Source organism: Puma concolor, chromosome D4 (assembly GCF_028749965.1).
Source record: "Puma concolor isolate L17-30 chromosome D4, mPumCon1.1.hap2, whole genome shotgun sequence".
NCBI classification, from domain to species: domain Eukaryota; kingdom Metazoa; phylum Chordata; class Mammalia; order Carnivora; family Felidae; genus Puma; species Puma concolor.
Genome location: NC_141679.1, coordinates 81,376,662 through 81,388,790, shown reverse-complemented (window position 1 = coordinate 81,388,790; position 12,129 = coordinate 81,376,662). Strand labels below are relative to the sequence as shown.

The following is a 12,129-nucleotide window of genomic DNA, read 5'->3' as shown; positions in this document are numbered from 1 at the left end:
GAATTGGCCATGTGATGGCCTGAGGTGAGCTGAGGGCACTAGCCTTAGACAGGTGGACAGCACCGAGCTAAAAAGGATTTCAAAATAACTAAATGGAGCCCATCAACCGATCAGGGATACAAGTGCAAGTCCTACCCTCAGGGGGTTATGATCTAGACGGAGCAAGAAGATAGGCATATAAATAACCAGCGGTAGAAGAGGAAGACTGTCAGGGTAGAGAAAAGGAACTGTCAGAGTTAAGGAGGCTAAGATTATATTTGGCTTTGGAGGGGGATCTACTGTTTGCACTTAGGTACAACTGTTTCTTGAGCACCTACTATGTGCCAGGCTAGGATCATATCAAGAAAGGCACAGAGGAGATGGCATGTGAGCCCTGAAGGATGAATATGTTATTGCTGCGACCACTGAGATGCGGAAGGATTCTGGGAGAGGAGGGGACGAAGGACAGGTTAGTAAAGAGACGTGACAAGGTCGCAAAGCTGAATCCAGAAGCTAGTGCCCTGAGTGCCAGGATGGCCATCTGAGTAATGGGTGGCAGCAGACCCTCCCCCTCTTCCTCTCCGTTCCCCTCCCCCTTCCACTTCTTGTAGGACCTGGAGTCTGATCCCCCAGGTTCAAATACTGGCTCCACTCCTCACCAGCAGTAGGACCTTGGGCAAATTGCTTAATGCTTCTGTGCGTCAGCTTCCGCCTCTGTAGGATGAGAAGACTGGATTGTTGTGAGGTTTCGATGAGCTGATCTATGTCAGTTGCTTAGAAGGGTACCTGGCTAAGGGTTAGCTCTGATGGATATTGTCAGAATCAGTATAGGAACAAGAAATTTTCGAGCGTGGTCCTTGAGTCTTGGGCTCAGAGGAGAAAGCATAGGTGGTGACAAAGCATGCATTTTATTCCTACAAGGAGATGCAGGACCCCCCCCCCCCGCCCCGCCATGAGGAGAAGGCAGGAGGAGGGGATAAGAGACTACAGAGTGTGAAACAACTGTGAGCCCCCTTTTTTTTTTCAGGGTTGAGAAAACTGGGGCCAGGCAGGAATTGAGCCACGGCAGGTGCCTGAGCTCAAGTGTAGAACTCTTCCTACCAGGCTGTACCCCCGTTTATTCACAGGGAGGAGAAGGGGGCACCAGGCTTAGCTCTGGGGCACAGCTTCCCTGCACAGAGCAGTGGAGTGATGCCATATGACAAGTCCTGCCACTCTACCTCCCAAAATGCCTCTCAAGTCCTTCTCTCCATCTGGTTGGCCGCCTTGCTTTGTGCCTGGGCGACAGCCATCACCTCCGAACGGGTCACCCACATTCACTCCTCACCCCCGCCATCTCATCTCCGGTGACCTTCTTCAGTTGCCTGCAAGACCCTGTCCCTCCCCTGCCCAAAACCCTTCCAGGGCAGAATCCCCAGTAGGCCCCAGCAAGGTCTGGCTTCCGGTGACTTCTCTGCCACTTTCTTGCACATTTAAATGCCTCCTTTTTTCCTCACCGTCTTTGTGTATCTTTTCACTCTTGTCTGGAACACTCTTCTCACATCCCCTTCACCTGGACTCCATTTATCCTTCAGATCTCAGCTCAAACATTCCCACCTCCTCCAGGAAGCCTTCCAGGTCTTCCTGTTAACTGCTTGGAGTACATATGCTTTTTTTTTTTTTTTTTTTTTTCAATAGCTTGGAGTTTGAGGTCGTGTAGCCGTGTGATTGCCTGAATAGGGTGTGCCTTCCCTGCTAGTTTGAGTGTAGCACAAGGACACATGGACATAGGTCTTGTGTCTGTGTTAGCCAGTGCTGTGTGCCCAGTACTCGGCACGTAATTATGCTCAGCAAGTATCTGCTGAATGACTAGAGATGGCTCAACGGAGGAGTCATGTATTCCCTGGCCCAGCCTTGTAGGTCCCTACAGACCAACTCACTGCCTCCACTAGCTTCAGAGATGGAACCCCTCCCTCAGTGAGGCCACCTCTAGCCAATGGAGAGGTCTCACCTTTTTCTTATTTTTTTTTTATGAAGATTTGAGAGACTCCAGTAACCTCTTTCCCACCCCTTGCTCTGAACAACCCTGAAGGGACTGCCACTGAAAATACCCAGTCCCTCGATACCTTTGGCTGTACCTCAAAGAAAAGTAGAAACCTAGGAGTAGACAAAACCCAGGCTCTCAGCTCAGCCGGGGGGCATCAATGGTAATGATTGCAAAATAGCTTTTCTCGGAATTAAAAGTAACATGATATGTTTTTATTTCTCATTTGCTTTCAGCCCCGAAGGCTCTTTCTTGTGGATATATCACTCAAAGTAAGTGCTTTGAATTCTAGAGATGTATGGGATGTCTCCCGTGTCCACCCTGGCACCCCCTACAGCCCGTTTTTAGCACCGCGGCAAGTAGGGGAGCTCCGGTCAAGGGCAGAGGGGAAGGGTGGTTTCCCAGGGATCTGGACCACCTGCCTCCCATTCCCTAGGCAGGCCTTTATACAAGAACTGTGACTTGTGTTTTGCCCTTGATTCTCATCACGGGTTTAAGTGGTGTCATTTGGAGAACGTTCTGCCTTGCTGATGAAAAGAATCAGGATAGATATTTTTCATTATGCTGCCCAGTATGTGTTCTATAAAGACCCTTGCAAGAAATTCCTTTGAGACAAAGGACCAGGAAAGAAGTTAAGGTCTCCCGATGAACTAGTATTTATTATTATTATTATTATTATTGCCAAAGGCAGCGAGAACTATGTAAGCCTTCTTTTTTTTTTTTTTTTTTTTTTTTTTGGAGAGAGAGAGAGAGAGAGAGAGTATAAGTGAGGGGCAGGGAGAGAATCCCACAGTACGATGTGAGGGGCAGAGAGAGAATCCCAGGAGGGGCAGGGGGAAGAGAGAGAGAGAAAGAGAGAGAGATTGAAGGAGAAGTGGGGCTCACCTGAAGCGGGGCTCGAGCATACCCGATGCGGGACTCGAACTCACGAACCGTGAGATCATGACCTGAGTCGAAGTCAGATGCCTAACGACTGAGCCACTCAGAGCCCAAGCCTTCATTTCTCGATCTTTGGCTTGGCTGCCAGGAAGCTCAGAGCAAAGTCTTGTGCTTAACTGCTTATACTTTCGTCAGCCTTCATTTCTGATATAATTGATTCTCTGGTGTTAAATCCTGGCTTTTGCACTTACATTCTGTGGGATCTTAGCAATTTGCCCAACCCCACTTGGCCAAATTCTCAGCTATAAAATGAACATAAAGATGAAACCTTTACTCTCACGAGTAGTTGGGGGTGACCAGGCTCATATGAAAATACCTACACGAGTAAGTAAATATTTCTCTTTCTGTTCCCTTTTGTTTATTAAGTCTTCTGTTGTCTCCCTGCGTATGGTGACCACTCCTTTTTAATAGTCAAGCATCTGACACACCTCCTGAAAGTAGATGAGCTTTAAAACAGGTTTCTTTTTTTTTTTTTTTAATGTTTATTTATTTTGGGGTGGGGAGGGGCAGAGAGAGAGGGAGACACAGGATCCGAAGCAGGCTCCAGGCTCCGAGCTGTCAGCACAGAGCCCGTCGCGGGCCTCGAACTCACGAACCACGAGACTATGACCTGAGCTTAACTGACTGAGCCACCCAGGTGCCCCTAAAACATGTGTCTTAATATTATTAAGCCTGTTCGTGGCTCTCTGTCTTATTTGTCCAACCACAGGCCACTGCACCCCTGCCTTCCCCCTCTTTCCCCTTCTCCAGAAAGTCCCCTCCCTGGAGAGACTCTCACAATGAGAGAGTCTGGAAATTTCCACATGTGGGTGGTGAGGGTGGCTTCTGATTACAGTTTCCTGAGTTTCTGCTTCAGAGACCCTCAGATTTCCTGAGGCTGTCACTGCTGACCTTTGTAGCAACTTGAACTCTAGCTTAGCAAAAGAGATCATTCTTGGAAATATACACTGGTCTTTTTTTTTTTTTTTTTTTAATTGAGATCACAACTTTTTACAGCAATTTTCAACTTTGATAAAGCTCTTTGATGTATGCTATTTCGTTTATTTTTCAAAGCCACCTCCACCTCCATGTTCGGTTTATTATCACTGTGATTGTCACCATCCTTATTATTATCACATATCTGACTCTTCAGAGGAAAAAACCGAGATTCCGTGAGGGAAAAGGTCCGTCACAGTTACACCACGAGTTAGTGGCAGACCCATGTCCCAGGCTTATGTATCAGTGTTCCCCGACTTGTTATTTCCTCTTGCCTCCTCTCTCCCTGCCGGGGCTCCCTGGATGAGCTGAGCACAAGGGGCTGCACCACGGAGGAGAGGTCCAGGCGCTATTGGGGTATCTTTCCCTCATTCATCTAGAGAAGCTTGACTTCTTTTCTTCTTCTTTTTTTTTAGTGTTTATTTTAATTCCAGTTAGTTAACAGACAGTGTTATATTTGTTTCAGGTGTACAATATAGTGATTCAACACTTCCATTCATCACCCGGTAGAGAATAGCTTCACTCCTGTTTTATGAACTGAAGTTCTGTTTTCTGAACTGAAAGAAAGAGAGGGAGAGAGAGAAACCAACAAACAAACAAAAGAGAGAAAAGAAGAAAGAGAGGGAGAAAGAAAGAAAAAGAAAGAACAAAAGAAAGAAAGAAAGAAAGAAAGAAAGAAAGAAAGAAAGAAAAAGAAAGAAAGAAAGAAAAGAAAGAAAGAGAAAGAAAGAAGGAAGGAAATTTAAGTAATTTTCTGCCATGAAGAGTTTGGAAACCCCACCCCACCCCCACCCTGCCTCCACCCAGTCTGGGACTGCCTCATCTTCTAAAAATGTTTGTCATCTCTTTCATTTCTTAGAAACCCAGAGGTGGGTGATAGCAGCACGCAGAAGGGCTGGTGGTTTCCAAGCTGGTTTAACAATAGGTAAGGTGATGGATGGGGTGACCCTCTGTGTTTGTCCACCCACCTGACGCTTACAGAGTCAAAACAAAATGGTCTCATGGTCATGACCTTCACGGTCACTCGTCTTTTTGGCCTGTTGAAGTCATACAAGGAATCTATTCCCTGGTTGGGACGAGTATATTGAAGCTTGGGGGTTATGGTCACGTTTGTCCATTTAATTCGGGGGTGAGTGGGGCTTGGGCTGAAGTTTCGGCTGCGGGAAAGACTATCTATCACAGGAGGACTGTTCCAGCAAGTTCCCTTGCCCCCTGAAATAACCTGAAGGTTCTAGGTCACTAAATTGCTAACTGCACTGACTCGGAAGAAAAACAGAAAAGGGGAGACCTGAGCCTGTTCACCAACAGTGTGTGTTTACGAATAAACGTTTCGTATTATGAAGCTTTCTCCAGACATTTTTTCACTGCACATGTTCTCCGCCTCGGAGCGCATTTTCACGAGCCATTCGTGGGCTGTCTCGACGCCATAGATCCACCTCTGTCTCACTCTGCTTGCTTTCCCTTTGTACGTAGGACCCACAGTTACCCAGAAGAGGAAGCCGTAGACAAGGGAGATGAACAAAGAAAGGAAAACAGCGAAGAACTTCAGCTGTCAGACTGGTTTAATCCACAGTAAGAAAAGAAGCGTCTCGCCACGTGCAATAAATCCATTAGCCCCCGTCGGAGGTGGCGGGGACTGTGTAGGCAACAATGCCATTGAGAACATTCCTGATTGGGGATACAGAGTCTTAGCATCTGTCAGACGTTCACCATAGATTAGATGAGAATCCCAGAGTCTGGATGTTTTGACTCAGATGCTTGAGCAGAGGCACAGTGATTCTGACAGCAGTTGTCGGAAGGCGGCAGCTGAATCACAAAATCCTGAGGCTGGAAGGGGTCTCACTGACCACGAGGTGTTGTGGAAAACGACAGCATGTAGGGTCGGAGCAGGAGAATCCTCTCTGAGATTCAGCTAACTCATCTGAAAACATGGCAATGATGATGAAAACTCTCATGGGGCCGTGCATGCATCATTAGGCGATCATACGACAAATGTTTATCAAACACCTATGATCTGCCAGCTGGCATTTTTGAAACTACCAGTCACTATCCATTAATATGTTCAGGAAACTAGCTTCATGGGACAAAATGGGCTTTTTATTTTTTTTAATTTTTTTTTCAACGTTTATTTATTTTTTGGGGGACAGAGAGAGACAGAGCATGAACGGGGGAGGGGCAGAGAGAGAGGGAGACACAGAATCGGAAACAGGCTCCAGGCTCTGAGCCATCAGCCCAGAGCCTGACGCGGGGCTCGAACTCACGGACCGCAAGATCGTGACCTGGCTGAAGTCGGACGCTCAACCGACTGCGCCACCCAGGCGCCCCCAAAATGGGCTTTTTAAAAAAAAAATTGAAACCAAGTAGAAAATCAGAGGGCATCACATGAAGTGGAAGGATAAACACTGTTTGGTTGAATTACTGTTTCTGTGTATATGTGTATGTGCATGCATTTTGTTGCGATGTAAAATGCATTTCTCACTGGGAGTCGTGGTCAAAAATGCTGTACTAGATGTCGTGTGAGGCACAGGAGATAGGAGGAATCAATCCATAAGGTTATGTTCAAGAAGTTCCTGGTCTTGTAGGGGCAGGAGACGTGCGAGTAGTATTTGCCAAAACCGGGAAGGAGGCGTGGTTGATCGGACTTAGAAGAATGTGTCTGGGGAGTACAGAGGCGGGAGCTGTCCAGGATCATCAGATGACCTTGAAGCCTGAGAGACTTGTGGGGGGTGGTGCCATTGACCAGGATAGGGACCGGAGGAAGACAGCCAGGTCTAGGGGTCGGAGCAGGGGATGAGCTCTACGAGGGATGTATGTGGGTTCAGGTACTTGTGGGGCGTTGGGACAGAAATTCACAGAGGGCCTGTCTTAGTCTCTTCGGGCTGTTATAACAAAACACCACAGACTGGATGGCTTATAAACAACAGAAATGTATTTCTCAGAGTTCTGGAGGCTGGGAAGTCCACGATCAAAGCACCAGCAGCTCTGGTGACTGGTGAGAGCCCACTTCCTGGGTCACAGACAGCCATCTTCTCTGTGCTCCCACAGTGGAAGGGGCGGGGAGCTCTCTGAGACCTCTTTCATAAGGGCACTAATTCCATTAGTGAGGGCTCCACCCCCATGAACGAAGCACCTCCCAAAGACCCCACCTCCAAATACCATCACACCCGGGACTGGGTTTCAACGTAGGAATTCTGGAGGGCGGGCACAGATGGTCAGTCTATAGCGGTGCCCTTGAGCTCCTTGGAAGATGTGTGGTAGAGATGTGGGGTGAAGAGCCATCAGAGTGAGGGGGTCATCCAAGCAGGGGACTAGAACCACATCCTGATGTCAGCACTTATGGGGCCAGTGAAGGAAGAGGAGTCTGAAAGGGGGCAGGAGGAGCTATAGAGGAGGAGGACAGGGAGAGAATAGCAACTATTCTGGTAAGAGGGGAGTGAGCTCTGGAAAGACTGAGTATGTTCTGGAAAGCTCTCTTTTTGTTTGGGGGGAGGGGGGTCACACTAGTGTGGAAGGATGGGAATTTTGCCCTCCCCCCACAACCCCCCACCCATGTGTCATTCAATGGGCTAGGCACCAGGGTGGCCATCTGTGAGATACTAAACCATTACTGGAAACACAAGAACATGGAGGCATTGTCGCTTTGATGAGCCCCTTAATGTGTGTGTGTTTGGGGCAGGGGGACAGGGAGACCTCCACCAAAAGGTGGGCTAGATGAGCAAGAGGTAGTCGCCAAGCTCCTTTCTCAGGAGGCTGGTATACTTTAACCGTGGCATTTGTGCTCCGGGAGCGGGACTTGGGAGGCGGGGTGAGGGCTGAGACAAAGAGGAGAGCCCGATCGTGGCCACCAGCTGTCACTCCCCACTCTCCCCCGTGCATGGCTCAGCTTTTCCTCCACACAAATGGTGAGCAGATACTTAAAGACTATTGGTTTGAAGAGGCTCCAAATTTAAGCCTTCCCAGGGCACCAAAGTATATTTCTTAGATGAGTGAACGATTAGATACACAATTGAATGAACAAATAAATATATCCATATAAATGTATCCTCTCATGTAGACGACCTACAATACATTACCAGGTATCGTGCACACATTTCCACATCAAGCTCTCTTAGCTTCTGTGACAACACATCCTCTGGCTTTCCCTCCTCCTTCTCTATTCTCCCTTCTTGGTCTCCTCCATAAGGGCCTCTCCCTCGTCATATAGTAGAGTTTCTGGAGACAACATCCAGTATTCTCGTCTCTTTTCTTTATACACCATCTTCCACTGTGCTCTCATCCATTTCCATGGCCGTAGACACCGGGGCGTGTGACTCTCCACATTCCGATCTTCAGCCCGAAGATTTCCTGAGCCCTGACTTGGATCTAACTGCCCGCCTGACATCTCTGTACACGTCTCCCGTGACCCAAATGGGTTTCCGCGTTCTACCCCACCCTTGTCCTCATTTCCCACCTCAAGCCAGAGTCCGGAATACCTCTCTGGTTCATCCTTTTCCTCCACCCACCCCACAGTCTAATTGATTAATGTGTTCTGTTAATCCTTCCTCCAAAGTCCTTCCCACATCGGCTCCTTCTCTGCATTCCACAGCCCCACCCTCCTTCCATCGGCTCTTTGCCGGCTCATCCCCTGGCATGCCGATGCCTATCGAGAGTTCAGTAAAGAACACGCTGAACACATCTTTTTTGACCTGGTTCATGTTGATAGAAGTTTAACGCTTTCTCTACCCGACGCTTGGGGCCCATCCTGTACCCGTTAATGAGTACGTAAGATTCAAAAGCTAGCAGTGACCTCGGTAGGTGTGTGTTTTGGTGATAGAGGCCGTTTTATTCCGTGGAAGCCTTTGCCCTATAGTGGAGTCACACAGGCTGACGGGGTGGGTGTCGTGCGTGGAAGAAAGGCGTTTGGGCAGCTCGGAGTCTGTCCTGGGACCTTTCCTTCTTTCTAGAGCCCCATCTTTGTGACTTTGGACGCTTCTGGCACTTGATGGTAGCAAGGACTAGCTCTCACGCGTGGGTGGCCTGCCCTGTGTCACTTCGTTTGCGGGAGGCAGTGGGTGATGTTGCTGACTGAGCCTCCTTGAGACAGAGGCTCATCCCAGCTGATCTGGTGCTCAGCCTCGCTCCTCCCCTGCCCCCCCTGCCTGCGTTTTCAGGCTGTCATCTGGCTCCTTAGGGTCAATGACATGTGGGGACTGCCAGTGAGACTTAATAATTAACAGCTGGGAAATAGAACATTTTAATTTTGAAGTAAACATTAATTTTTAATATCGCTACCTTTTTTTTTTTTCTTCCCCCCCGCTGGAAGGAATCTTCCCGGCCAAGCAAACCAAAGTGGGTACTGCTTTTCTGACTCAGTCTTTCTAGAAGATGTGGACCGAGCGGTGGGGCTGTTGCATAGCAGGCTGGCCACCGGTTGGGACTGTGAGATTCTCCAGGGGTCGGACGGGGCCTCCTTTCTCCCGTCATGCTCCGCAGCCAGTCTGGTGTGCACGACAGCAACTTAGTAGCCATGCGGTGAGGCCTTGAGTGCCCTGGTCTGGCCCTTCTATAAATCAAATGGCAGAAGGTGCAGCTCCCTTCTGTTCGCCTCCCCCTGCTTTCTTTATTTGTAAAATGCGGGTGAGGATAGCATCCACTTTATAAGGTGAATGTGAGGGTTAAGTGAGAGAGTGAAAGTCTGGTACTGAGCCCCCGTGCACCATGAATATTAAATAAGTACATCTGGTCAGCTGCTGCTTTCCTTCTCTCCCCTTCCTTTTTTTTTTATTGAAAAAAAAATTTTTTTTAATGTTTATTTATTTTTGAGAGAGAGACAGAGTGAGAAAAGCAGGGGAGGGGCAGAGAGAGAGGGAGACACAGAATCTGAAGCAGGCTCCAGGCCCTGAGCTGTCAGCACAGAGCCTGATGTGGGGCTTGAATCCACAAACCGTGAGATCATGACCTGAGCTGAAGTCGGTTGCTTAACCGACTGAGCCACCCCGGCACCCTGTTTTTTGTTTTTTGTTTTTTAATAGTATTACCCGCTTACAACGTGTCCAGCTCATACACAGCTGTAAGACTTAGCTAGCGGGCTGGGTCAGAACTGCTTAAGTATCCTCAACGGGCTAAAACTAAGGACGACAATGAACGAGGCAGTGATACAGGGGAGAATTTAAGTTCAGAAATGTTGGTTATAGATGTGTAAGTCATGCGTGCGTGTGTGTGTGTGTGTGTGTATGTGTGTGTGTGGTGTTTTGTGGTTTGAAATCCTGCCATTCAACAAAGCGGTGGGGGGGGGGGTGGTTATATGACTAAAAACATAACAAAACAGAAGCTCGCTCTTTCTCATTGCACACTGGTAAGAATGCCAGAGTCGCTAAGTTCAGTGAAACCTTAGCTTAAAGTTAAAACATGACATACGTGGGTTTTACCCCCAGCTTCGTCAGCACAGGGAGTAAGTGTCCATAGAAGCCGCAATGTAGGGTGATAGCTCAGACCATGGACTCCAGAGTGGGACCACCTGGGTTCCAAAACCGGCTTTGCCCCTTACTAGCTGTGTGACTTTGGACAAGTTAATTAACCTCTCTGTGCCACTCATGGATAAAATGGGGATCAGCATAGCACCTCTGGAGGGCGACGCCCTTAGCACGACGGTGCCTGCTCTCACAGGAAGTGCTCAGCGGATCTTAGTTACCATCAGCGGCAGCCAGCTGTGTGACCTTGGACCAGCCTTGGTTTTCTTACCTGCACAATGGACATATGTGGCAGGACCGTTGCAAGCACTAAACGAGAAAGTGTAGGTGAAGGTGCTTTCATTTCACGATTGAAGGAAACCAAGAGCAGCTGTTCTCTGTGCGGCCAGCACACGTGGGGTGCGAGGGCCAAGCTGAGACTGCAGACAGATGGGGGAGGGCCGGGACAGCAGCCTCGGAGCGCCCCCCTCCCACCTCTGGGGGCGATTCGGCTGTGCAGGAGGAGGGAGGAGGCCGGAAGCGGGCACGGGCTCCAGAAGGGAGGGATTATCATCTCAAGAATTAGAGCGAAGAGCTTGGTGACAGATGGACAGGAGGAGGAGTTTCCTGAGGCTCTTTTCCACTCTGGGGCCGGGGCTGGGGCCAGATGGGGGTCGACCCAGCCTTGCCCAACCTCACTGTGGAAACCCCAGCTTTGCTGAGGCGATAGGAGCAGTTTTGTGCAAACCCTCCCCCCACTGATGTGCAGGACTGGGGCGGGCGGGGTGGGGGGAGTTCTCATCGCTCCATCGATTTGCTGACATCTCCCCAACAGCCTCGCCAGGGCCACATGCATGCTGCCAGCAGGGACCCAGCAGGGACCAGCAGGACTTTGCCCCAGTCACTGGCCATCTCCCCTCGGTGGATGAAGTATAAGCAAATGCCTAAAGGGGACGGGCGGGACCCGCCGTTCGCACTGGGGATCAAGTCTCATGACTATGTTGCAGTCTCTGCCTCCCAGCAGGGGAAATGCAGCCACTTCCTGAGCAAATGGGGGTCAGAGCTGAGTCTGTGTCACCCCCTCCCGCTGAGCCCCAGCGGCTACTCAGCCTTTCCGCGTGTCTACCCTCTGCAGTCGGTCAGTTTGCCGATGCTCTTGTGTTGCTTCCTGTGTTTTTTTATTGGCTTTGCCAAGTCCCTTGCAAGCATTCTGAGTGCAGAAAACATGCCTCTCCTTCCCCCCCACCCCCACCCTGCTCTCCTACCAAAGAGGCAATGTGGTCTGAGCAGAGGGTCTGTGCTAGAGCCCCATGTTCTGGCCTTGGCCTTGGGGGCCCTCTGTTGAATCCCTTCTATTCGGGGTGACTCTGACTCCTTGTTTGTAAAACGAATGATAACACCGGAATCCCCTTCAGTCTGGGGCCCTTTCTGGCCTATCACCAAGTTTTTACCCAGAAATCCCTTTCCGGCAAAAGGCAGATTAAACTAGATGGCTGTCTTTTGGCTCCAGTGTCACTCTGCCGTTCTCCCGAGTCAAGAATTAGGACCTCCTTAGGTGCAGGTGGCACCCACAGGGATAAATGACACCCACAGATGCCACAGGCAGTTTAGAAAGGGGCCGGGAGATAGCAGAAGGGATCCAGAAGGAAGAAGAGGGCTAGGAAAGCAGCAAAAGAGGACAGAGGGAATGAGAGATACCGGTAAGATCCCCCCATAAGGGCCCCAAGACAGCCTTCAAAGGCACCTGAGAGCCTCCTGTCCCTCACTCAGAAGATGCTGCCCCTG

The 12,129-nt window shown here is 49.5% G+C and overlaps 1 protein-coding gene across 3 annotated transcripts in view; it reads left to right on the top strand.

The window, feature by feature from the left end:
• GGTA1 (glycoprotein alpha-galactosyltransferase 1 (inactive)) overlaps positions 1-12,129 on the top strand; it is a 58,300-nt gene that overhangs the window by 38,898 nt on the left and 7,273 nt on the right. For all 3 annotated transcript variants that reach the window (XM_086683891.1, XM_086683892.1, XM_025927765.2), the window contains 3 exons: positions 2,239-2,274; positions 4,776-4,841; positions 5,390-5,488. In XM_086683891.1, the coding sequence (XP_086540017.1) occupies positions 2,239-2,274; positions 4,776-4,841; positions 5,390-5,488 (201 nt within the window). The remainder of the gene's footprint in view (positions 1-2,238; positions 2,275-4,775; positions 4,842-5,389; positions 5,489-12,129) is intronic.